A 26,403-nucleotide genomic window follows, 5' to 3' on the forward strand; every position below is an offset into this window, starting at 1 on the left:
AAAAGGCAAAATGGAAGAGACACAACTATTTGCAAATCTGGGCTGAGTTTACAGAATTGTTTTTGCAATTGTGGATTTCGCATCCTAGGAGATATTCAAAACCTGAGTGGATGTGGTCCTGGGCAACCTGCTCTAGCTGACCCTGCTTGAGCAGGGGGGGTGGACCAGATGATCTCCAGAGGTCCCTTCCAACCTCAAACATTCTGCGATTCTGTAACTGAAGTAAAAGCACAGGTACATCTAAGTACAGAAAATCAAGAGCTCAAGAGGCTAATCCATTTCCTTGTCCAAGCCAGAGTACACTAGAGCTCTCACAAGAGACATAGGTGTCTAGGCTGTTTTGAAGACCTTCAGTAATAGAGGCCCCTCAATTACTCCAGGCAATTCATTCCAACACTTCAGTTTATACAGTGTTTCCTAGTAGATAACGTCAAACTTGCCTGCCATAGTACGAGCCATTAGTTTCTTGCTCTATCTACTATGGACATAGGCCCTCTAAGTTAGATATTCTTAGTAGTGATGGAGATACAACACCTGCCTGGGACAAATAACCAGATACGAGGATTCAACATTTATCTAAAATTGGAATGTGACTTTGATTGTGCTTCACAGAGCAGTTAATATCCAAATTTTATCACTCTCCGCCAGCAACATCTGGGACATCAGAAATAGGCAGGTGCAATGGTGCAAGCTGCTTGTGGAAGCCTGGCTTTGAAAATTTTTGCAGGGAACAATGTGAGTTTTCAAAAGCATATTTCGCACAAGGTGTGTTAGATTTAGCAAATGATGCTCAGATCCTTTTGCTCAATGCCCCCATTTGTTGAGCAGCATAGTGCTAAGTAGTGGCAGAACCTTAGCCAAAAAGTACCATAACAGCCTTATATAAAGCATCCTTGGAACTGACCCCACTGGCAGCACAGCTGCTGAAAGGCAAAAAGAATAAAAAATAAAAATAAAAATAAAGAAGTATGAGCAATTCCCGGTTCTGGGGAGGATATCAAAGTAGAAAGAGCAGTAAAGGCTGCAGACAGTCTAGTCAAAGGATTTACATTGCGAGCACTCGTAAAGCAAAGGAGAGCGTGCAGGAAGTGCACACTCTTGAGCATGTGCACCCTTTTGAAATTGCAAGTTTCTGAGCATGTGAAAGAAGCCTGACAGACTTGAGACAAAGATAAACCAAAGAGCTGTGCCCTATATCACACCTACACGCTGTAGCAAAGCCCACAGCCCAGGCTCTTTGAACTGTTTGCCATTCCTCCTCAGGATTTAAGTCCACCCAAAGCAGGATAAGCCTGTGTGATGGACCTGAAAGAGAGCAGCAACAGGAAGTACCAATGACTAGACATACCCTCACTCCACAGAAAGTTTCCTTGTGAGCAAAGCTAACTGTCGGGTCAGCCTCCGAAAGCTCAGCTGGCCAGAAAGCACGAGGCAAAGGCACTATAAATACTGCCACCTCACTGGTGAGTCTGCTCCTAGGCTGGGCTCTGGATCTGCCTTGCTTTGAATAGAGAAGTGCACAGGAAATGCTTTTTTACCCTGGGGAAGCAGGGCAGTGACCACTTATTTCTGGAGGACTCATGACACACAAGGTACTGCATTTGCACTGTTGGGACTGAGACACAGCCTCTGCATGACCATCAGAGGCAAAAATGTCTCTGCGACCATGGGAACAGGTGGAACTGCAAATGGTAGGTTGGGAGATGCGACTTAAAAAGGGGAACACCAGCAGAGATGGACAAGGACAAGGATGGGCTCACTTCTCAGGGAGCGCAGGTGTGATGTGGTTGAAAGCCTCCCTCTCCCTGGCCAGGAGCATGAAGTGATTGATGCACACAGATTACAAGCTATTGAGAGCACTGGTAAATCTCATCAAGAACCACAGCCAGCTCAGCAAGAGGTTCAAGCTGCTATCAGTGTGAGTGCCTAAACCAGTCTCCAAATTCATGCAGCAAGAATGGGAGCTCTCCCAGCAAAACCAAGAGCAGCTTTTCCTTCAGGTAACTCACTTCTCAGCAAGGCACAATCCAGCACCAAAGCGACATGCTCTGCCACCAACATTAAGCACCTCTACAGGACCCAAGGCCTGCACTGTGCTCCCTGCGCCGTTGGGTCCCCAGCTCGGGAAGGGAGTTTGCAAGACTCCTCGGGGCTGCAGCCTGCAGAGTACAAGGGCTCACTCCCAGCTGCTTCGCTTTCCTCCAGTACGCGTTCCAGGGGGATGCAAACTGAGGGCAGCCCTCCGTGCAGACGCGAATCAGTGGATAATCCAGATTCCTTTTGCTGCTGTCACCACCATTTATCCTCCTTTCTATCTCTTTCCTCTGTGAGACTGTTCACATGGGCAGGGCACCAGGGCTGGTGTTTCACTTCTAGAAAAACTGAATACCAGGCAACTGAAGAGGCAACTCAGGATTGTATTTAGCAGCCTCCAGTCCTTTCAGTAACTGTTACATGAGCGCCCAGAGACATTGCTCAGTGGTGACATGTAATCTTGAGTATTTTCACTTTGCACCAAAGGCTTTTGACTGACTTTCAGGTTTGATGCTGCTGCAAAGTGCATGTGGAAGTGTAGGGTGACCTAACAAATTCCTTCCTGACCTGCACTGAGTGGCAAGGCCTCAGCCCTAAATTTATCCCTGAAACAAGCCCTACAAATACCACTACCCATTCTTTTAAGTTCTCACTCTGACATCTCTAAAATGGTTTCTGCTGGATCAATTCTAGATTTGTCTGTCTGCTCTTTCTTTAAAAGTCAAACGAGCATCCTCCAGCTACCACTGAGTCAGTCACACCAAAGGCACAAAACAAGGAGGTGTTGCAGAGAGACTGGGAGATTCCCTTGCCTAGAGAAACAAAAGTGAATGAGCTCCTTAGCAAAGTTAGGGCCAACAGGGGCTTTTCTGAAATGCTGAGAGAGGAAATGAATCAAGGGAGACTCATCTGGAAAGCATGGAGAACAGAAAAAAAACAAAACTGAAGTTGCAGCGGCTTTCTCCCCCAACTTTGTCAACGTTGTGGTCCATAGGTCACAATATATGGGATATTTGTAGCCCTGCCAAGCCCTTGGGGAGAGCGGATAAACTCCAAGAGTAGAGCACCCCAGGGTCCCTTCCAGCCTTACCTCCTGGCACACTCGACCGGGCACTCGCACCTGCACATGCTTCTTGCTTCTGGCTTAAATTACCTGAAAGGGTTGAATTGGAAATGAAATACGGTTATTGACAGTATCCTGCTCTTGAAATCTGGGGTGCTGCTGGCCAGGCAAAAACAAAGGGCAAGCAGCTCACAATACATACAGTGGTACAAAGCAAATGTCAGTATAAAGGTTGAGGCAACGCAGCCAGGTTTCAGGCTCCCCACTTAATCCTCTCCTTTCAGCTTGCCCTGAAATAGAGTTACCCTCTGCTTTCAGGTGAGGAGCGAAACAGGTCTCCATGTCTCATACAAACTCAGAGTGTGAGCAGCTTTGGCCGATCAAAATCCACACTGCAGCCAAAAAGGGGAGTCCCTACTCTGCCCTGTTCCCGCATCGAGATGTTTTTGTGATGAAACCCTTGGTAGTGTTAGTTGGCAGGCCAGCCAGGGACCTCCTCTGACTTGCTGCACGGCTGTACAAGGAGAAGAACTGAAGCAGGGAAGCTCAAGCTGCCAGGAAACCCCACCTAGCATACCCAGCTCCACAGACTATGTCCACAAAACTGCAGAGAACGGTCCCGCTTAGACCAAACTGATGTCAGGGTCCTGACAGGACCGTCTTGTTCAGATAAGCTCCTCTCTGAAAACATCCCTCTCCAAAATCGGATGGGAATCCTTCGCACACAGGTTACTTTCATTGTCATTTCCAGCATTCCCCAGCCGGGAACGCAGCTGGGGAACTTCAGCATCGGCACAAAGCAACCAAGAACAAGGCTCCAAATGGGCACGTGCACTGTGCCATGGCACACAAAATCCATTCAGCGCTTTGAATACCTCGACCCTTGCTCTGTGTGCCACGTAAAGCAGAGTAAGCCAGTTTTGCTGCTGAAAGGCTTGGTCCTGCTGTTTCTCCACCGCCCATCTCAAGCCTTACTCTCATCCCTTGGTGTTAGCATGCATGTTCATGCAGCCATTCAGCAAACTAAGTCGCAGAACTGATCCGCGTCTAACCTAACCATTACCGCTCCTCAGATTGGTTTTGACCTGAATCAGTTCTCCAGTCTGGTTCATCATGTGGCCTCACAAACTCTTTTCTGTAGGAGTAACTTTATGAAATGGTTATGGCAATCTAACGGGTACCTGCCGCTGAAGGGAGCCATGTGTAGTCATTGCACACTCCTCATCTCGCTGCAGGCACCCACCACTTCCTACACCACTGTTGATGCTCACCAACCCAGCACAAGCCAGTTTTGGCAGCTCAGCTGGCTGAGAATTATTCGCTTGTGTTTGCAGATCTAGTTCCCTGCTGGTCTGGCAGACCCACTTGAAGACAAACCTGGGGATCTGGCAAAACCTGAAGGGCAGTTACACACTTGCCTAATCTAAGACTGCTTTGCTACTGTAGAGGGTGGTCCTGTGTCCCCCCACCAAGCACCAAGACCCACCCAATCCCTTGGGACAGCCCTCGCATTCACACAGCTATGCAGGGAGTCAGAATTAACTGAAAACTACCCCTAGACCAAAATCAAAAGCAATTCATCTTCAGCAGGATCAGTGACGCTAACCTGTTAGACAGCACACCACACTACAACCAGGATAAGCCAACCCTGAAGCCTTAACAAAAATCTTTTCTTTTATGATATGTCACTGCATTAAAAGGCTAAAATCTGTTTCAGCTGCAGTCCCGAGAGAAAGCCGACCTCTGTCCCCTCTGCCTTCCTGCTGACTGTCTAATTTCCACCACCACCCCCCACCACCCCAATTCTGCAAAAGTAACTGCTGCTGCAGTTAGGTAGTAAAGGCTGCATCAGCCTGACTGATGCAAACCACTGACAGGTTACTGCAAGGAGAGTGTTAAAGATGGTATCGTTAGGGAGAATTCATGATGCAGGACTTCCTGCTAGGCAGGATGCTAACAGAAAAGAAGCATGAAAATAAACAGATGAAGTAACACAGTAAGGGAGAAACACAATGTAGCCGATGCCGCAGGCTTTAAAAATAGAGAGCGTGTGCACACACTTTGTGTGCAGTCTATAGTGTAACATTCGCTGCAGTGACCGGAGTTTCTATGGATCAGACCATCCTTCCTACAGCCACTGCTTACAGGTGCTAACTAGAGCTATGGAGAAGTGGTTTTCCTGCCAAGTGAGAATTTTAAGACTTTTATATTTCTTCCTCTCCTGGATCAGGAAAATAAAAAATAGCAATTAAAAAAAAAACATGGAACAAGAAGATATTTTTTCTTCTTCAAATAAGTCTATCAAAACATTTCATCTCAGCTTTACTGGAAAGCAGGTGCACAATTTTTATTCTGTTTTTTTTTTTTCAACCTTAACTTACACTTCTAAGCCAAGAATTCTGCTTCCAAGAAAAAATAACCATGACAAGTTTCAGCTGTTTCAAAACCTTTCTTCAAGAAGTCTGGAAGAGAAAATTTGGAAAAATAACTTTCTGACCAAGAAATATGGAATGAAGCTAAATTATCTGATTAAGAAGATATTGTCATCAGAAAACTCCGGAGCCGCTCTAGCATCATGCTTTATATCTTACTACTGCTGTGACATGCTCCATCTCCCAAAAAGCAGCCAGGAATCCCTACGGCACAGCACACTTTCTTCCTCATATTTCAAATACTCCTAATTACCACCTTGAAAACAGCATTTTCTGCCTGGGCAAAAAGACTTTGCTTTTAGGGAGATTTCCAATTTGGGAATCTAGATGATATGACCATGCAGGGTCCCATAGGGTCCACAGAAACCCACCAGCCTTAAATCAGGCCAGCTGTTCTTGGAGGAGTAACCACAGGCCTCCCTTTTCCACAGCACCTGGCAGGATCAGGATGCAGAGGAGTGAAACCAAAGGGATTCCCCTGGACTCCCCTGGACTCCCCTCCTGCCCAAATACCTATTTGTAAAAGCCCAGTCCACTGCTGGCCCACTGCAACTGGCAGAGGAGTATTCAGAGCAAGGTGGTGCTGGCAGTGATGTGGGTAATGTGCCTGGGAAAGTGCCCAACAACGCCAGCAGGGCATCGCCATGCTGAAAAAGCACATCTGAATCTATGAACTGTTGTTATTTAGGGGCAATAACTCTTCTTGGAGGGACTAATCTTGTTCGAGAGATTATGAGGAAAGATGGGCAGGGTGAGTCAGAAAGAAAGTCAGACCACGTTTTATCAAGTGGCTTGGGCTGGCTCATAGCTGCCTAGGCACCATGGAGTGGCAAATCACCTCCCACCGACGAGGGCACGAGGCACTGAATGAGTAGGCAAAAGCATTAGCAGCATCGCTGCCTAAACTGGTTTGTGGGCTACAGAGGGCCAACGCACTGGCCGTTGTTGGAGGTGGTCGGAGGAAGCTGGCCCGATCTCTATTACCTTCTCCTGCACAGCTCATGAGCAGTATCTCCAGATCCAGGGGGAGGTCACACTCCATGCAGAGGTACTGTACAAACTGTTTCCAGGTGGCAGGGCCAGCCTTCTCCAGCAGGTCAAGGAGCACTGAGACCTTCTCTCTGTGGTCAGTGATCCCATCCAAGCCACCGAGGCTCACCCCTGGGAGGAAGTGCTGAGAAGTCGTGAGCAGCCAGTCAGGACGGCGACTGAGGAACTCCACTAGCTGGGCGCGAGCACTTGCTGTGGCTGCCTCCAGGTTTAGATCATCCATCTGAAAAAGGGGCTGGGGGATGAAACCAGAGAGGGTAGCAATGGGCGTGGGAGCAAGAGGTGTTCATCCACACAACCCTGCTACCGAGCACCCAGCATAGCCCTCGATGACTATCTGTTTTTCTATGCTTTGACCCACCCGGAGCCACTTATTTGCCTTACTCTCCCGGTATGCAGCAGCAAAATCCTGGTCTGGATATTGTGGTGCAGTGACTGCAGCGTTTGCCTGCACAGTGCCGAATACACTGATACCACAAGGGAAAGGGCAAACACCAGAAGTCCATTCCCTGTGGAATCAGCCAAGGAGAAGCCATGTTGATGGCTATATCGATACAGTGGCCAGCTACAAAGTGTAACATCGCAGGCATCTTTCACATGCAGCAGGACCTCCGCAGAGGCTTGGGACTCAAAGGGCAAGATACTTCCCTGCACAAAGGGCTCAGGCAGCTGCTCTTGCCATTCATTTTGCAGGGATGAACAATACATTTCTGCTTTGGTGACAATGTCACCCTTCACTTCCCAAGCCAATTCCCCCTCCACTTCCCCTTCGTTCCCACAGCACATTCATGTTTTCCTACCTGCTTCGTCATGTGGTCAGTCTCCCTTTGGTTGTTCTATGTGCAATCCAGCAGCATGTTCAAATGCAATGGTGGCTTCCCCTCCATACCCTGCCAACAGACCGATCTGCTATTGGCACAGTTTCACCGTGCAGTAGCACCCCGATGCGTGTTGTGTGTCTGTACGGAGAAGCCTCGCTCTGTGTGAATGCCTAGGAGAAATTGCAACAGAGTAGGATGTAGACATGAAGGGCACGTGCAATTACACAGGTCACACAGACTGAAAAGTTCTGCCTTTAATCCTTGGAAAAGCGGTGGAGCTTTTTCATCTCCACAGGTTGCAACCTCAACCCAAACCAGCAGTGATCACAAAGTCTGGACATTTGTGCTGTGAGATGCAAGTGAATAAAATAATGAGCTTTACAGGAACACTAGAAAGGAATTGCAATTTTTCTGATGTCGCTGCCTGACTTGAGCTGGTCTGCTATGTCAACCTGCTGCCCTTAGCGGAAGTCAAACACAGAAGAAGATAAAGCAGCTTGCTCAACTCGGGCAGCAAGACCAGAAAAATTGTGGAAAGCTAATCACGTGAGGCTACTCAGGTCTCGTGAAAGAGTTTCACGTGGATGGGGCTGACAAACAGAGCTGAGATGGCACTGTGGGGAGAGAGCCCAGGAGCACTGGTTTCTTTGACAGTGATTAGCATCCTGCACACCGCCAAACGTCCTGCAGCAGGACCCTGGCACAAGCTAAGCCAGCATCAGGTCCACGCCACTGCGCTACCCCCAGCAGCCTGCTGCCTCTGCCAGCGTCTAAAGCCAGCTCTGACTAAAGCTACCACCACTTTTGCAGAAAGGCAGAGAAACGGAAACCACAAGGAGCAGCCCCCGTGCTACTCCCTCCCCATCAAATCCCTGTCTTACATCTAAAGGAGACGGTCCCTGCAGGTCCAAGATCACTGCATGCTAATGTTTCTGGTGTGGGGAAAATTCCCATAGTTGCTTTAACACCCTCCAGGTTGGGGCAGGGAGGCTCTCGTGCTCATCTCCTCCAAGCCAGCTCAGGCACAGAAGGCTACAGTGCGGCACTGTCCAACCTGAGAGGCTGTGCTGAGCTGGGCTCATTCGCCTGGGTCTCGTTTCACGCTAACACGGCGTCACACAGACAGCTGCTCACACAGGGACCTTCCGCACCTTTAACAAGACCCAGAGAGCATGTGTTCATGAGGTGGTGCAGAAACCGCTCTGTGCAATGCAGAATGAGGGTGGGTGGCAAAAGGGGGTGAGAACAAAACCAAATAAAGTGAGTCTGCAGCCTGCAGTGTAGCCTAACAATGCAGAGCAAAATTCAGGATGGTTCAGAGAAATCCCAGGTCCACAGGCTCTGGCCCTCCCTCACTGCCTCCCCTGGACATCACAGGAACAAGGTTTGACCTTCTCAATAGGAGATGCTGCTGCTGAGGGATTCCTGATGCTCTCCAGGTTTCATGACTCCAAGGATGCTCTGATTCAAAGATCTCCAGCTTCAAGCTGCTAACGTGGCTTTGCATCAAGCTTTGGCTCGCTCTCTGGCTATGCAAGCATAGTAACCCCCCAGGACAAATGATTTCCCTTTGCCTTCTACCCTGCACATGCAAAAAGCAAACAGGTCTGAGTTAACAGCCCTGCAACCAAACACCAGTTCATCCCAGGAGGTCTGAGTTCATGTGAGTGTGCAAAGGAGCGGGGATGGGGCAGTGACCAACCCAGTTCAGCATGACAGCAAAAAGCTGGTATCACCGTTGAGTGGAAGTATCCTGCCGGGAGGAAAGGTTTCCTCACCTAACCATGCTTGCACACTCAGTGCTATCCTCCTTTGACTGTCCTTTCTTGAGCAGTCCTTCTCAACCCAACAGCAACGCTACCCCCACCACCACAGGGGTGGAGGGATGAGGAAGCCCTTCCACATAGCTCACATCCTCTAGTATTCAACCCTCACTCCCCAGACGTGCTCTCTCCTGCACCAACTCATTCAGGCAGCTACATTAAAATAAACCAGAGACCTTCAGGCTTTTGCCACCTTCTTGACCCAGCCAAGGAGGGAGGTGGGAGATTTATGTGGAGCTCAGGGAGGAACCAAACAGAAGTAAAAGAGAGAAAGGTGGTCTAATAGAAAGACCCAAGACTTTCCTATCACAACAGAGACAACTCCTAATTCATCTGAGAGCTACCCTCAGGTTGGAGGGACCTCACAGCACAACCATGCCACCCACGGGGCGCAGAGCATGGGGAGAACGTCCTCTCTCCCACATCCCTGCTGGGCACAGCACACACCCAACAGCTGAAGACAGAACAAAGAGCAGGAGCCAGGATGGAGCACTGGAGGCAAAAGTGCTCGAGATGTTTGTCCAACTCAAGTCAAAGAAGACATCTTTTCCCCCATAAACCAGCACAGCTCCCTGCCATCTCCACACTGCACCTCTTCAAACAACCTCATGCGTAACTCAGACAGTGCTGAGTTAAGGTAGCACCAGGATGGGACCTGATTCAGTGCAACAGCAGGGCACCAGCTGGGAAGGATCCAGCTGGTCTCTTCTGTTCCTGCCTTCCAGAAGCCAAGCAGATTCCTGATAAGACCAAAGCTGAGGATATTGTAAACTCTTTTACTAATCTTTGACTCTGATGGTCAAAACCATGTCACAAGTTGTCTATTATACAATATCACTGTATATTGTTATTATACAGTATCAATGCAGAAAAAGACGGTATCCGGAGTCTCATTCTAGCTCAAGCTTTCAGGATGTGTAACATAAAAAGCAAGGCAGCTGTGAGCTCCATCAAAATGTGGGTCAAAAATCCCAATTTTTAAAAATTCTCTAATGGCTCTCATTCAATAGTCTAGCAAAAACAACAACAAAATCCTGTTGAAGGGATAAGAAAATTAGGCTTAACCACAGTCAATGTTCTCCTCACGCATTTTCTGTGATGCCAAAAATGGAAACTCTGACCCTTATTGGAAAGGATGCTGTGTGTTTTCCTTTCAAAATACTTTATGACATGAAATGTTTTATGAAATTAAATTAATTTTATACTACAAATTATACAAATGAAGACTGCTAATAGGAACACACACAAAAAAAGACTTAAAAGAAACAACATTCCAATTAACTGGAAACTTTTAAAATTTCCTTTGTAAGCTTTCAAATTTAAGTTGCCCTTCAAAACAAACTGCAAAATATCAGAACTTCCTGCACAACAAACTTCAATTCCCAATGTCTTGATCAGTCAGCTTTTAGGGACTCTCATTTTACTTCTTATCCAGCTGAAAAACAGAAACCACTGCAGACAGCAGTGGCCTGACTTTACTCCCCCGATGACTGAGAACTATCTACACAATACGAACATATTAAAAAAAACCAATAATTAAAAAAACCAAACCTTAATGTCACCGAAGACTGAAAGCCATTCAGCCAAAGAGCAGACTAATGTGAATGAATAGTGAAAGAATCATATTCAAGACGAAAACATTAAAAGCAGTTCAAAGTACAGGCACTACTGCACAGCTCCTGTATTAATACAGCTTTGCTAAATAAGCAGATGCAACACCAGAAACAACGGGCAGCAACCTACAGTAAAATGCCAGAGTTACCTTTCAGCTCAAAATGGGGCACAAAAGCCTCCCGAGAAGAGCCAGAAACCCTCCGAGCCCTGCCCCAGTCCTTCAAATGCACAAGCAGGAAAAGGAAAAAAAAAAAAAAAAGGTTCAACCACAATAGAAAAAATAGCATTCACACCATTCCCGGCCACAAAAATTAAAACTGAAATGTGACGCACTCTGTTGCAGATCTACCACCTGCTCGCTCGCTCTGAGACGCGCACGCCACTCACCAAGGGGAAGGAAAGCCTCCGAGGGGCGCGCCGCCGAGCAGGTGGGCTCGCAGAGGCAAAGAGCTGGGGGGATGATGCCGCGGCCGTGATTTCTCCATGTATTACACATCAACACTCCCCCCGATACCCACTCGCAGCGGCTTTTGTGACTTGGTGAGCAAAAGACAGCGAAACCGAAAGTAAAAATATTTAGGAATTCCCCAACTGCAACTCTGCTGATCATGACAAAAACAGTCAGATAAGCCAAAATGCCCCCCAAAAGCAACAGAAGTGTGTTATTCTTAAAAAAACAAAAATAAAAAAGCTGGACAATAACTTAGCTAGGCGTTGGAGTACTGGTCCAAATTAGGGGATTTAGGGGCAAACAGTCTCAGTGGAGTAAACTACTTGCCTTTGGTTAAGGCTCTTGCAGAGAAAATACTGTTATTTATATGCGTAGGTCTGATGATCCTAGGAGAAGGGGAAATATTTATTCACCATTTCCATTGGGATACCACGAGCTTTTCACCGCAGGAGAGAAGAGTTATTTCCCATAAACTTCCCATTTCCCATAAATTAGGCAACCTGCCCAGGGAAGCTCCTTTGGGGAAAAAAGCAGATGCAGGCTGCAGCAGGGTCCTGGACGAGGCAAGGTGGCATATAACACTGCTTCAAAATGCATTTATTGGAATAAAAATAACCAGACCCAGCAATACCCACATCTCTGGGGAGAAAAAAAAAAAAAAGAAATTGTTCTTGCAGTCTTTCCTAGAGCACCGTGGTGGGAGGGGGCACAGGGAGGCTGTGGCTGCCTGGCAAGCGGAGGGCTGGAGGCGACCGGCTGCCCTGCCGAGGCAGCGAGGAGAAGCCGGGGAGGCCGAAGGCTGGGGGACAGCCGCGCTGTGCCCTGTTTCACCCTCTCCGCCATCGCGCCATGCCTGCCGTGCCAAGCCGGCGGGTCAGCCAGAGCAAAGTCTGCTCTGCGCCACCGACACGAAGCGGAGCCTGGTAAGCCAAGGGGAGATGCACCCTTCACACGCAAAGCGGCGGTTATAAGCCCCAAAACCTAGCATCATACTGTCTGGTTGGCTGATACGTCGCTCTGGCTTGTGAAAGCCACAATGCTACTCCTCCCCCCCCACACACCCCATTTCCTTAGAGTTAAAATAACTGGTTTTAGTAGTTTCAGAATGAACACTTTTCAACCTGCTTTTCTCAATGTCCTCAGCAAACCAGAAGCTCAACCGAAGGCGGCTGAACATATGCGAAGGCAAACGCAACCTCCAACGAGGCTCTTGATTTTATGTCACCACCAGAAAGCCGAGGGCCCGGCGAGGGCACCGAAACAGGGCAGCACCCGCCGCGTCGCCTGCGCAGGACTGCCCCAAGCCGCGGGATAAACCTCGTTTGCTCGGACGCTCCTTCTCTTTAACGGACATGGGGGGCACAAGGGATAGGAGGGGATGCGCCTGCCCAGCCTGTCGCCACGTCGGGTTCGGGACCCTCTGGAAACACGGCCACCTCCACGGGCCAAAGCCGGCGCCAAACGCCACCCGACGTGGGGTCTCCGCTGCCGCCAGTCCCACTTGGTGCCGGCTCCTTGGGTGGGCGCCCCAGCTGCCGTGCCGACCCTCTGGGCAGCGGCGGGGGAACGGCGAGGCCGAGGGGACGCGAGGCCGAGGGGACGCGAGGCCCCAGCCCCGCACGCGCGACGCGCCGGGCTGCTGCCGCCCACCGCCCCGAGGGAGGAGGGACCCGCAGGGGGACGCAGGCAGCAACCCCCCCCCCCCCGCGCCCCCGGGGCCGAGGGGCGGCACTCACCGAGGCGGCAGCCCGGCGCCCTCCCATAGCGGCCGGCGCGAAAGCGAAAGCGGCTCTGCCGGGAAAGCACGTGGGGCCGCGGCGGGGCACCGCGCCAGGCCGCAGGCGGCCGCCGCCCCTCAGGGCTCCGCGCGACGCCGCGACCTTCCCCCCGCCGGCAGAGCCCCTCTGCCCGCGCCGGGGTGCGCGGCCCCCGCCGGGGAGAGAAGCGGCCCCCGCCCGGCGTCTCGCCGGCAGCACGGCGCGCGGGAGGGACGCGAGGGTCCTGGCCCACCCGAGGCCGTTCCGCCCCGTCGCAGTGCCCGCCACAGAGGGCCGACCCCCCCCCCAGGCCTCCGCGGCGGGGTGTCAAAGCAAGCAGCAGCGCAGGGGGGCCCCGAGCCGGCCGCTAAATAGCCGGTGGGGCAGGGAGAAGGGAGGCGGGAAGTTGCCCCCCGCTGCGGGGTCTCGCCAAGGCCACCGCTCGCCGCAGCGCCACGTCGCCCCGCGCGTGTCGTTTGGCTCCCGCTGCATCGGGGCGGGGGGGGGGCTGAGGCAGCAGCGCGGGGACGAGACAAGGCGCTGGGGCTGCTGGCGAGCAAACCGCAAAATGGGCAGCTGTATCAGCGTGCAGCTGTGTGTGTCCCTCCCTTCTCCCAGCCAGGCCGGGCAGAGGCTCCCCCGGGGCCTCGGCACCACGGCTGCTGAAGCGGCATCAAAACTGACCCTCACGTGGAGCAAGGCAGTGCCGGGGAGCCCCGGGGCCTCTGCCGCTAAGGATAAGAAAGGAGTAGGATCGAGTGCCCTGCTTCAGTCCCGCCGAGCGGACACCCACGGCGACGCCGAAGGAGCAACCCACCGCGCCTAGGGAGGCCGAGGACACCGGGGCCCATCCTGCTAACAGGCTCGCCGAGCCCCTTGGGGCAGCCCCAGCTTAATGTGTTACTTCACAGGGGAGGGTAACATCATGCTCTGCCTTTATTAGTCGCACAGCCATAAAATTCTTAAATGCAGATTTGTTAGTTTAGTTTTCTTCCAAATGAAAAGTTTAATTTTTTTAAAAAAAGGAGGGGGAGCAAAAATTGGTACAGGAAAACAACTGCGCTGCTTCAGATAAATTAATGCAGTGTAGCAGGAAGGAACGAGAACCTGCTGTCTGGGTAGATAGTTGTAGTTTCTCTTATAAACTCTTCCTTATCATTTTAATTGCTTCAGTTTGCCCCCAGCGTCTCAACAACGTGAATGTAAAAATACGCCTAGAGCTCTACGCAGTGTTTCAGGCTCTGTAAAGAAAGTACCGAGGACATGAGATCTCTCCCTTCTTATACCGCATTGCTAATTTACGTCCCATTCGCTTTCTTCTGCTATACGTGGGTCTTGCAACATCGCTGCTTCTGAGCTTACTTGGAGTGTGGCAATGTCATTCGAGTTGCTTAAGTCTGTCAATATCAGGAGCCTCTTGCTACATCTCAGTGAGGCTCTTGCTGGAAACGAGATGCAGGTTCAGAACAAAAAGGTGCTACATTTCCGAACTGTAGCAACCGAGATGCCAGACGCGGGTCAAAGCCGCCTCTTGTTGGTGCCCGTGAGTGCTGACCCAGAGCCCACAGACTCCAGGAGTTCAGTCCTCGCTCCTAAGCACACAAGTCCTGCCCAGATCCTGAAACAGAGACTCTGTAGAGATGCAGACTGTGGCATCTTTGCAGAGGAAAGGCTCAGTGGCGATACAGTTGCACGGAAACTGGAGTAGTTCTCAGGAAAAGGAAAGAAAATTCAGCATCACTTTTAACGCCTGTGAACTGCTGGAAGCTGATCTAAATCAGCTTGGCTTTCAGCTGGTTCACACACCATCTTTCTGTTTGTGCAGGAGTTCCCACACTCCTCTATGAAGAGATCAGGTCTATAATGTTTTCTGAAGAAAATCAAGAAGCAAATGATCCGGGAAGCTAAAGTCAAGTTGTACAATTAAGTATCCCTAAAAAAGAGGAGGAGAAAAACAGTGTTATATTAACTTATACCACACTTCCAACAAGGGCTTTGAAAGCCAAGTGTTTTTGAACTTTGCTTACCTTTTTTGTGATTATCTCAGGGCTTCTGATTTCAAACAGATGAAGCCCTTTGCTGTTCATCAGCGAAGTTAAAGTTGGTTCGATCCCTACGGCATTGGTAAAACCATCCAGTTAGAGCTATGGCCTTCCTGGCTTGGCTTTCCCCACGTACTGTGACCCGCCTGCCCGCTGCCAAAAGCTAATTGTACCCCAACACCCCACGACCTTCGGCCTGATGGGAAGCTTGTTCCGCTTGTCCCAGCCATTTACAAAGGCTTCCCATTTCCCCAGTGAATCTAGCAGAAATTCCCACCATTGATGTGAGATTCCCCTTAGCTGCAAGGGTTATTGCTGTGTTTTTTTCAGTGCTTAGCATTAGGAGATCTGTCGTTAGACACCTCTTGGAGTACTTTGGCACTTGGGTAAAGGGAAGACTCACTTGAAACCACTTCTGGGATCCCGGTGACTGAGATCATTTTCTGCAGGAAGTTTCTTGGGGATTGGTCATTCTGAAAGCCAGAACAATCATACAAAAAGGTTTTACAGGCATATTTTACTAACAAATGGCCTAGAGAATGCATGTTAAGGACTTACCCCGCTTGGATCAGACGTGCATTTAAAGGCTTTAAACTCTATCCTGAAGAGAAGGAAAAAGGGGGAAAAAAGCAGGTCAATAAGAGCTGTAGAAATCTTCTTCTCCCTGCTGCTCTCAGACATGGGCTAAAAGGGACAGTGAAATGCTCAAGAGATCCCAGTACCAACCTGGAGTCCAAGGGGTGCAAAATTAGTTTCTTTTCCGCATAGGCAGCTTGGATAGTGACTGTGATTTCCTGCACAGAAATGAACAGCGTAGTTTAGATGTAGCTCACCTTGCCTTATAGCAGGGATTTGCATTTGGAAATTCTGGTTTATTTGCTATGACCCAATGTTCAACATCTCTCTGGCTTCACCTCCAGATATCACCAGGGAAGGACAGCATTTTCCTTCTGTATTTGCATGCAACAAATGCTCCCTGATGCCCACAGCCAGTGGGGCACTAGACACTAGCTTAATCTGAGAAGCTATGTATGTAAGTATCCACTCTGAGGATTCAATACTGAAAGAAGGCGTTAAAAGGTCCCTAGACCATCCTTGCCACACGCCACAGAACGGATGTTTTGCCATTGTCTGGGTAGATAGTTGTAGTTGAGTAAGATGATAGTTGAGTCCTGTGTAAGGAAAGAAGTGGTTACTTATGGTACTGTTGCACAATGTCCATCCCAAGCTGAGGGCTCATCAGCTTGGTTGGGGAAAGTCTACTCCCAGGGTTGTCAGGGCTACCACAAGCAGTCTTGCCACACTATTGTCATTTATAGCCAAATTAAAAAAGAAACCAATCTCTGAGCTCTGGCCATTTGTGCTTATTTCCTCCTTTTCATCTGTAAGCAAATGTTTGTTAAAAAGGAGCATTCTTTTATCCAACTACAGGTCATCAGCAGAGGTCTGGCAGCCCAGGAGCAGACTACATCCTGAGAACCGCTGTTTTAGGGACCTCTAGTTAGGGTCTTCTGCAGTCCTACTCAAAGTTGTCTCAAGATATCACCTAGAGCACAAGACCCAGCTATGCCTGTTTCCCCAAAATACCCTGCTAACTCATCTCATTGTGATACCTGCAAAGAGGAGGGAATATTCTTGATAACAGCCATGCAGGAGATTGAAAAAGATTGCAGTCTACCCCCAGGCAATGATTTGCTTTTGTGCAGTGCTTAGTGCCTACACCAGCTCATCATTGCAGGGCTGGATAAACATACTGCCTTCTTGTGAGGTTACCCACCACAGCAAGGCTGTTGGCATTTCTTTCAGTATAATTCAGTATAAAGCAAAATACTTGGTTTGGGGTAAATCACAGTATAGTGAGGAACTTTTATACAGGGATACACAGAGGAAGAGGTTATATTTTGAGTCTCTCTTTAGAGAGAGATCTTCATTTCAGAGACAACCACCCTCTAAGTGGAGGTCTGAGCTAAAATTTGTGAACATGGAGTTTTCAAAATTAATACATTCCCTCAGTGTTTCTGCTCTCTTCTAAAATACTGCAGTTAAAGGAGTTGCATCTTGTCTGTATCGAGACAGGTTCATAGAGGCTCACCAGAGCTTTCTGGTGTTGCAGTTACCACCTTGCACACCAGTGCTGGCCTAACAGAGTGACCTTGTTGGCTCTACATCTCCAATCATCATTCCCAGCCCCAAATGCCAGGGAAGGAGATGGGAGCATTAAAAAGATCTGGCATTCTCCACTTCCCATAGCTCAGCAGCCATCCCTTTTCCAAAGGCTTCCAGACATTAATGTCCCTGAGCACCAGGAGCGGTCTAGATTCAGGACAGAGCCTGTTCCAAGATTTTTGCAGTCAGGAGAAGCAAGAACTGACCTTCTCCATATACAGAGCCATCAGGGGCTTTCTTCCTGGGGGAAAGATGCTGATCTCCGCAGCTACCAAAGACTTCACCACTGTCCCTTCAGGTTGGAGAGAGATCTGGGGATGGGCAAGACTCCACACCTTGGCCACAGAATCATTGTAGGAGGTGCCTTGAAAAATCTAGTTCAAATAAAGAGCAGCAGAGGAGTCAGGCTTTTGCCATATCACATCTCAGTTTCATGCCAACTTGCCACGCAACTGCATCCCCTTTATAGTACCCAATTCCTCCTCCAGTTCTCCCAGGCTCAATAGCCTAGCTGGGCTTCAGGGAAGCTGTGCCCCTATGGAGGCTGGAGAAATCCTCCCTGCAAAGCACGGCGGTTCCTCCATCAGCCTCTGGGCTAAAGCAGGTTTTACCACCCCAGACTCTTGAGGTGGCAAGGGAAGGACATGAGATGTTACAGTGCAAGAGAATCAACTTGAAAAGTTCCTTGTCCAACAGAAAGAGCTTTGAACAGGACCAAAAGTTACCATTTGCACTGCCCTCCGCTGAGCCTCTGTGTCTTCAATTTCAAACAGCTCCTTCAGAAACAAACCAGAAATAGATTTTAGAAAAACAAAAGAGGTGGTCATGGTTAGTGTGAATGCAGGTTGATGGGCCAGAACATGAATGTGTGGCCTGCAGCCACCTCAGAGGCATGACTGGATTCTTCCTGAGTTCACCTCCTTTCTACCTCAGCACTCTCACAGGAAAATCAGGTTACTCCACAACTTGGTAGACAAATTTTCTATCAGCTGACATTATCTCGCTAAGGATAATCAAGTCAGAGAGTATAATGCACCAGCCCACCTTCTCTGACATTCATCCTAGGCCAGAGAAGTTCATCTATTTAGACGGGAAGTAGTAAGCATCACTCCCCATGACTGACCCACCACTTGGAGAAGACGCACAACGTGCTCTGAAAACCGCCTGGGACCAAGCCATCCAAATTCCCGCTGCCAGGAACAGCTGGCAAGGCGATTGTCAGCCACACAATAAACTCTCCTTTGCTCTCCCATACACTTTGGGATTCAGAGGAACAAATATTTTGGCCTGCTATTACTATCAAGCCATTCTGACCCAAAATTACCTGGTTGCGCAAACTTGCTAAGAAGGTACCAATTTTCTGACCAGGCTCACACATAGTTTCTGACTACAGATTTCTATCTTCTACAGAAAGCAGCTCTCACAAAAAACAGTATTTAGAGAATTTTTGCCCTCTCCACAAAATACGATGTAATATGCCAGTAGGGAAGGAACCACCCCTCAGATAGTCACCTGCAACTTCTCCCCTACTATGGTCAACGTCAGGCGTTCATCTAAGAAAGCCGCTGAAGCCAGAGAGTTGAGGATATGTTCGGACACCCAGAAGTAGAGCATTCGGGATTCAGACAGCAGAGATGGGGAGAAAAGAGAGTCACTGAAGACATCGGAGTAGTTCTTGTACTGGACAAGGCCCTTTGAAGGAGAGCAAGTGTGTTGGCAACAGCAAGCATTAAGGAGATGGGACAAAATATCCATACCTGGACTTTCTGCTTGTCACTTCAGGGCAAAGGGCTGGCTGGCTGGATTCAGAGCAGAGAGCAAGCTGCTCGACTGGTCGAAAGGCTGGAATCAGACAGCTGGGCCAGGCTCAGCTGCCCACATTGCAGGCTTACCTTTGGCTGGGCACAGAAACACCGCGTGGCGGCAAGGAGCCAGCCCTTCCCAGTCTTCCCAACAAACATCACGGGCAGAATTTTGGTCTCTGAGCAGCCTGGGTTACTTTACCTTGTGATGCGATTCCAGATAATTTGCTTTTATTAAAGGAGCTGATGCAAGGGAGATATCAAGTCTGATATCCTCATCCTGGACAAAATTTGCTGCAGGAAAAAAACAAGCGAAAAATGCCCCGCACCTGAAATATAACTGTAAGGAGAGCTTGCAAAAGTCACTTTTAAGACTTGCTGCAGAGCACTAATGAAGGTGACCCAGCAGTTATAAAAGGAGCATGCAGAAGCACAGGACTGGGAGATTCAGGACATTTGAGAGCTAGTCCTGACCTTGACCTCTCCTTTTCCCTGACATTTGGGACTGAGAACTGTGGGAAAAATCTTTGGCAGGCAGATACAGATGCTTCAATATCTCAGCCCTAATGCTTCGCTGCACGCTCCTGTTCTGGCTAGCAAGCGTCAGTCCTTCTGCAGCTATCCTGCACCTCTGGTCATTAAATAACAAAGGAGAAATACCTCATGAACTGAAACGTGTCTTTCAGTCAGTGCAATCACTCTTGAAAATCAACCTGAAGCAGACATTTCAAAGCATAAAATTGCCAAGGTGTATTTTGCTGCTGTCTCAGGACTTGGGATCCCAGATATGTTTTCAAAGGACATTTTTGATGGATACGGTTACTGCCCTGCTGGTGTCTGGCTAAAGTGCTATAAGCTGCATGTAGAAAAGAAAAACAGAAGCAGAAAAATAAGAATATTTACCTGCTAGGCCTTGTATAAAATCTGCCAGCACCTGGGCAAGAGAACTGATTTCCTCACAAACCTACAAGAAGAAAAAAGAGAAAAACAGAAGGGGCATGTGGAGGTGGTGGGGGGGGAAATTTTGGGTTGTGCCATGACAATATCCAAGCTCTGCTCAGTCTCACGAGTGACAATCTCAAGTTGGCATAACGCCACTGATTTCACTTAATGACCTGCTTCAGGAGAGCTTAAAATCTTCTCCCTGGTTATCGGCTGCCGGGAGACCCAGCCACAGGTTGGGCACACGCCACCACACCGGTGCTGTGCTCCAGCATAACCTGACCCTCCGAATCCCAGTCCTGGTGGAGGAAGGTTTGGGCCACAAGGCTGGCCTGGGAATCAGCACAGCTGAGGGACGGGGGGTGGCCACCTCCCCTGGTGCCATGTGCACCAAGGAGGGGGTCTTCAGGCAGGAGAAGCGGAGCTGGGCCATGTGGGGAGGTCTGATGGAGCTGTCAGTCTGAAGCCAGAGCCGTCGGAGATCCCAGCATCAGCACAACCTCCCAGCTCATCCAGGTTGGGGGCAGGGTTTGTGGATTCTTTCCATTTCTAGTATTTTTTACAAATACAAAAATGCATTGCTGCTATCTTGTGGACATACATGAGCAGAGCATGGCGGAGCTAGCAGCGTACAAACCAACCTTTGCTTCGTCTGCAGGTGGCAATGGATCTTACCTCACTCTTGAGAACAAGCTTCAAAGTAAAGGCGATGAAATCTGTGAAGAGCTGCTTCAGCCAGCCCGGCCTGCGCAAGACAGGGAGCGCGGTCAGAGAGATGCCCAGCGGAGCCCGCGGTGGGCAGCGCTCGGGTCAGCGCGCTTGGGACCCCACCGCCCTGCAGCTCTGCAAGCTAAGCCCTGAAATTGGAGGGGACAGACTCACTCCTTGTCTCCCTGGAGGTGAAGCGTCAGTTTGTGGAAAGCCAGGTAGCAGTCCGAGGCATCGGCAGCCACCTGGTCCTCCTGGCACTCTGCACAGGACAGAAAAAGCAAAAAGCAAGCAATGACAGCCAACTCGCTACTGAGATGAGGGGGGCGAGTTCACTTAGCGAGAACCATGGAGGTGGAGCAGGGCTTCGCTGGAGAGGGCCAGCCGGGGCTCCCTGTGTGGGGGTTTCACCACCGAGCCGCGTGAAGGACACTGAGGGCACCAAATGCCTACATTTGGGAAGGAGCTCACTTCTGGAGCGCTGTGCTTGGCACAGAACCACAAGTCCCAGCGAAGGTTTCCAAAAGACTCAGAACACTACGAGGTCGGGGCGGGCAGGACTGCCTTACACCTGGACGCGGCGTTTCTGCTTGCAGCACCCTGAGTCCAGCAAAGCTCATCTACGGGGCACCTCTCTCCATGCTTCAGATACCTCTCAGCTTCACTGCCATCAGAGACTTGGTTGTGCCTTAAAGTCACCTGGAAAATCTGGATAGTAGCATACAGCCCACAAGCCAGAGCAGGTAGAGAATTAAGTCATATTGCAAAGAGCTTGGAAACTGTAATATACTGTCATTGAGAGCTTCGTGCTACTATCCCTCTGGGGGCTTCCCAGCGGCTGGAAAATGTGTTTGGAGGCAAACAGAATAAACCACCACCCTCTAACCCCATTAGGGAGGGTGGAGGAGCGCAGCTTGCCTCTGTCCCCTTCTGGTCTAAGCCGTGAGCTATTGACCTTCCCGAGGAAGATGCTTCGTTTGCCATAGCATGCCTTGGGCCTGACCTGGAGATAGCTGAACAAGCAGACTGTACAGATGTTCAAATCTCCAGCAACATGGTCCTCATTTAGCTCACTCTTTTGAGAAATCCCCACATTTTTTTCAAGTCATCCTGCCCTGAAGGAGATAAAAGCTGATCCTGCAGGTAGGACAGAAGGTTGGCCAGTTCTTCATGTAAATCAGCATTATCTTGCTGAAATGATTTGTAGCAGCCTCCTTTGCTTGGTCTGTTAAAGCTATTAGCTCTTCAAGGGCCAGGTTGCCTCTTGCCCTGTGTACATGGAAGAGCACAGATGCTGTCTGGATCCCGTCCGATCACCGCGGAGGAGAGTGGAGCCAGCACTGGGTTCCCTGCTCACGACCACGGCACGTCCTGCTGCCTTGGAAGGAGCCCACGTGCAAAGGACCTAGGAAGCTAGCGATCCCCAGCCCTTACTTACTCAGTTTAATGTTTATCTGGAGATCAATTGAAGACTCAATTTCAAAATCGATTGAATGAGAAAGGTGCAAGCTGCAATAGAAAAACAGAAAACGTTCAGCAACCACACACACCCGTGACAGGAGCAGGTTCTCCTGACCGGAGACTGGCAATGGGCTGGGTTTTATAACACCATTGGCAGCAGTCCTTGCATGATGGGCTACAAAATACCAGTGCACTGCAGCCTACCACAAAACCTCTGGCTTCAAACCATTGCAAACCACTGCCATAGCAGCACTTAAGAAAACGGGAGCATTAAGCCCAGTTTTTCACATTCAGACCTTTTTCCCCCTTGGGGAAAAAAAAGGCAGTGGACTGTTGCCCCCAACCTGCTTCTTTCTGGTGGTAATTCTGAAGGGTGGTGGACTTTGGAGTCACCAGGACGCAGCTCTCCTGGAGGTCCTGGAGTGAGGAGCACTGCCACGAACCCGCTGCAGTCTCCTCCATCCCCCCCGGCCGGCTCAGGGAGGGCAGCATCGGGCAGGAGACAAGCAGGAGAAAATCGGGGAGAAGCAACGGAGGTGGTGGGAGAAAGCCACCTGCAGCTTTTGTCCTTCTCGCCTCCTCGTGCGACCAAAAGCAATAAGAGACAAAGAGGGAGGAGGCTAAGTAGCACTGCTAAATAGAGCCTGAGCGATGCAAGATTTTAAGCAACTCTGCCCTTGCTAAAAGCCAGCGGAGAGGGAACCTGCAGTTCAGTACAGGAGCAGCGGAGCAAGCGGGCGGTTCCTGGGTACTTACAGCCAGGCCCCGTCATAGCCATAGTTCAGGGTCCCTTTGAAGACGGCTGTCACGTTTTTAATAGCAATGTCAATAGCATCGTTTTCCTTGAGCTCCACCTCGCTCTGCTCAATGGACAAGTTGTTGACTTGGATGCTGGAAAGAACAAAAACCCGGCACGTTCCCAACCCCGTGGCTGTGCTCAGCGCAGGGCCTCCAACCGCAGGAGATGGATCTGCTCTCAAGTACTCGACATTTCTAAAGCAGCCTGTGCCTCCCCTGGAAAGTGCTCAGGAGGCTTCGCAAATTAAAGGAGCCAAACACCACGGCAAGGCTGCTTTCACTCAACCCTGTGCACTGCTCCCTGCAAACTGAGGTCCTCTCCTCTCCCGCAGTGTTTTAATATGAGCACAGGGATTGCTTTAAACATCCTGAAAGATGTGCAGAGCAATGCACTGTGCAAAAAGCCAGGTTTTATTGCAGTGCTCTTTTTCAGTAGGAAGCCTTTCCTGCAATTGCATCACCTCATTCGTCTCACTATATGTGTTTTCCCCTAATAACAATCCAGTTAGTAACGCAGGGAAATGCAGCCTCATTCGCCATGAAACATTTACAAGTGAAGTCGTGCTGTAAAGGATGGTTTCATCGGCCCCAGGCTGCTTCCCATTTTTGTGCTGAATAAGCCACTGGCACCATCTATTGGCGAACAGGCCATCAGGAGAGCTCAGAAAGCTCCTTACAGCCCCCACGGACAGAGCTTTCCACTGAGATTTTCAGAGGTCTCCTCTACTACGTTGTCTTTACCGTCTCCCCGTAGAAGAGGAACAGCTCCTAAATAACATGTACGCAGCCTAAATCCTAAAATGCAGATTATTTGTCCAAAAGGCACAGACTAAGTCTTGCAATGCAGATCATTTGTCTGAACGGCATAGGTTGGAAAGGGCGTTTGCCTCGCTCCAGGCCAAGAGAGGCTGGCTGCCCTTTGCTTTCAGCAGGAGCTACTGCATCAAAGCTTCCCCCCAGGCAAGTTTCTGATCCCCTCCGTCAGCCTGCACCTCCCACGGCATGGAAGGGAGCCCAGAAGCACGCAGCGATACTCACTTCGTCAGCCCGTAGGCCACCTTGCCGAGGAACCGCATGGACCTTTCGCCGGTGATGTTTGGGAATTTGGCATTTCTGAACGCCGCTTGAATGACCTGCGCCGTTTCCTGGTTCACTGCACGTGGAAGAGAAGGGAAAAGACAACAAGCTTCAATCTTTCCTAGTTACAAAGCTGGGTCCACGTGCTCTATTAAAGCGCTATGAAAGAGTTTTATCGAAGATATCTCCTATCCATCAGACTTAAGGAAGCGCTAAATGTAGCTTCATAGTAAATAGAAAAAAACCCTAACTTTAGCAGCTGGAGGCAGCTGGGGACAGCACTATATATGGCTCAACAGTCACAAATAAGCTGTTCCCAGGGAACCAAGCTCAGCTTTCCCACACCTGATCTGCACTTTAGGGGCAGATTTTGGAAAGGTCCAGGCCATGTTTGGTCTTTACACTGCACAAGCTGTTGACTTTGCCCCAGTGCTTTGCTATAGCAAACTCCCGACAAGCTGAGCAATGCTGAGAGCAGGAGCAAGTCAACTCTGGGGAGAACTTGGGCTCATCAGATCTGATGGTGCCTGACAGCACCAGGTAATATCATTTGCCCCCTCTGGAAAGAGAGCCAGAGAAATGGGAGAGTCTGAAAATCACCCATACTGCAGTCAACTGTTGGTCCGCTAGAAAAAAAAACGCTGAAACTGAGGTTTCTGTACCCATTGCTCTAAAGTTATTCTACCTGTTCCAGCCTCAACTTTGGGCACTTCTCAGGCAGAGGATGAGCTTTGTACAGGAACATTTTTTTCCAGAAATACCCGCTCTCCATTTGGCCCAGCATCCTTCTCTGCACATACCGTCGGTGACACCGTCGATGAAGGGGATGGGACAGAGCCATTTTTGCTCACCCTTTGCACTAGTTATTCCTCCCCCACCGCAGCACCCCCAACCCTTGCAAAAAACCTGTAGGCAGCGGAGAAACACCACTTTTCCACTTCCACGGACTGATGCCTGGAGCTGAGATCGCAGCGAGGAATTGAACACTCTCCTGTTTGCACTAGTTCTTCCATCACTCCAGCCCCCAGGAGCAGCTTCACTAAATGCTTGTCTAAGGACAAGCGTTGGGTACAGGTTTCTAGCTCCTTTCAGGAGCTGCGGCTATTCAGGTCATACAGGTGCCCATGGTTTAACTTGTGCTCCCAGGCAGATGTTAATATATCTCTCTAGAAAAACAGTTTCCTGAGAGTTGCAGGAAGCAAGAAACATCCTCACCTGCCTGATCTTCCATCACTAACATCTCCTGCTTGGGAGGCGAGAAAGCCAGCCCAGCATAGCGAGGACTTACGCAGCAATGCCGCAGGCTTCGTCATCCTGCAGACGATCCCCGTGACGCTGTAAGGGAACGGCCCAAATTCACAGGCTGCTGATGCGTGGACAAGCGCTAGCAAGATCCCGAAGGTCCCCAGCCTCATCGTGCCAGCGTGGAGCATCCTTGGCTGGAGCGGAGAGCACGGACAAGATCGACTGATCCTCGGCCCTGGCAAAGGCTGCTTTCATACCTCCAAGCAGCGCTCATTCGAAGCAGGACATGACCTGCTTCCTCTAGTTATCAAAACTCATCACACATTTCCTAATCTTCCTATAGTTTCCTTAACCCTCTTCAAGTCTCTCACTGCCTTCCTCCTACAGCAGGCGCTTGGCTGCAGGACATAGGTCCCCTGCCAAGGCTGCTCTAACACAGGGGTAGCTGCATCAGTGCAGAAGCCAGGTGCAGAGATTAGAGGGGGGAAAATTTGGGGGAGCAGCCTTGAGCTTTGCCTGTAGCCAGTCCATCATCTGCTCTTAGCACAGGAATTTCCATACGTTGGAATGTTTTCTTGCAGCAGCTTCTGCAAAGCCCTGTTTAAAGGTCCTGGCCTGCTTTGTTAACTATTACCTCCTTCCCTGCTTTTGGGCACATGGCAGGGAAACTGAGGCACTATCGCAAAAAAAGGGGCCCAGGGAGACCCTGCAGCTGCTGCCATGTGACCCCACATCTCCCAGCTCCCTGGAGAGCACTGTGACCACAGGACAACTGCTCCCACCACCCTGGGACGCTCTCAGCCTCTCCACTTGACAGTGGCTGTTTTGGGGACCCATGGCCAAGTTTCCTACCTTCCAGATGAGGAAGAAGCTCTCAAGCCAGAGCTTTTCACCCACCACCCTCTATTTAGGAAACTCTAGAAACCCAAGTGCAAATCCACTGCTTGTGCACGCCTGCCCCGCATCCCCCGCACCCTTGTCGCAGTGCTGGGGCCCATCGCAAAACAACGAGCTCCAGGACAAGCCCGACCTGGGTTATTTCAGCAATGGGGCTCCCAGGGGGACCCACGAGCCAGTTGCGACTGAGGGAGAGGAAAAGGCGAGATCTTTGTGCTGC

At 50.0% G+C, this 26,403-nt stretch overlaps 2 protein-coding genes across 7 annotated transcripts in view; both read right to left on the minus strand.

The window, feature by feature from the left end:
• The window catches only part of NLRC5 (NLR family CARD domain containing 5), a 56,989-nt gene extending 43,905 nt beyond the window's left edge, over nucleotides 1-13,084 (minus strand). For 5 of the 6 annotated variants that reach the window (XM_064519356.1, XM_064519355.1, XM_064519354.1 and 2 more), the window contains exons 1-4: nucleotides 13,025-13,084; nucleotides 7,380-7,570; nucleotides 6,514-6,814; nucleotides 3,125-3,187 (exon numbers count right to left, since the gene is read on the minus strand). In XM_064519356.1, coding sequence (XP_064375426.1) covers nucleotides 3,125-3,187; nucleotides 6,514-6,814; nucleotides 7,380-7,391 — 376 coding nt within the window. In that variant the 5' untranslated portion in view covers nucleotides 7,392-7,570; nucleotides 13,025-13,084. Of the gene's footprint in view, nucleotides 1-3,124; nucleotides 3,188-6,513; nucleotides 6,815-7,379; nucleotides 7,571-11,224; nucleotides 11,341-13,024 lie in introns of those variants that run through there. The other variant, XM_026104098.2, reaches the window with a different exon arrangement.
• Nucleotides 13,085-13,994: 910 nt separating this feature from the next.
• CETP (cholesteryl ester transfer protein) lies at nucleotides 13,995-25,490 on the minus strand. The gene is made up of 16 exons (XM_026104039.2): nucleotides 25,330-25,490; nucleotides 24,003-24,117; nucleotides 22,923-23,057; nucleotides 22,144-22,214; nucleotides 20,880-20,967; nucleotides 20,673-20,742; nucleotides 19,959-20,019; nucleotides 19,258-19,349; nucleotides 18,766-18,945; nucleotides 17,979-18,029; nucleotides 17,460-17,627; nucleotides 15,814-15,881; nucleotides 15,646-15,688; nucleotides 15,491-15,560; nucleotides 15,073-15,158; nucleotides 13,995-14,978 (listed from the first exon to the last, which is right to left on the minus strand). The coding sequence occupies exons 1-16, from the start codon at nucleotides 25,472-25,474 to the stop codon at nucleotides 14,904-14,906; spliced, it is 1,518 nt and encodes a 505-aa protein (XP_025959824.2). The 5' UTR covers nucleotides 25,475-25,490; the 3' UTR covers nucleotides 13,995-14,903.
• Between the last annotated feature and the right edge of the window lie 913 nt (nucleotides 25,491-26,403).

Source organism: Dromaius novaehollandiae, chromosome 13 (assembly GCF_036370855.1).
Source record: "Dromaius novaehollandiae isolate bDroNov1 chromosome 13, bDroNov1.hap1, whole genome shotgun sequence".
Taxonomy (NCBI): Eukaryota; Metazoa; Chordata; class Aves; order Casuariiformes; family Dromaiidae; genus Dromaius; species Dromaius novaehollandiae.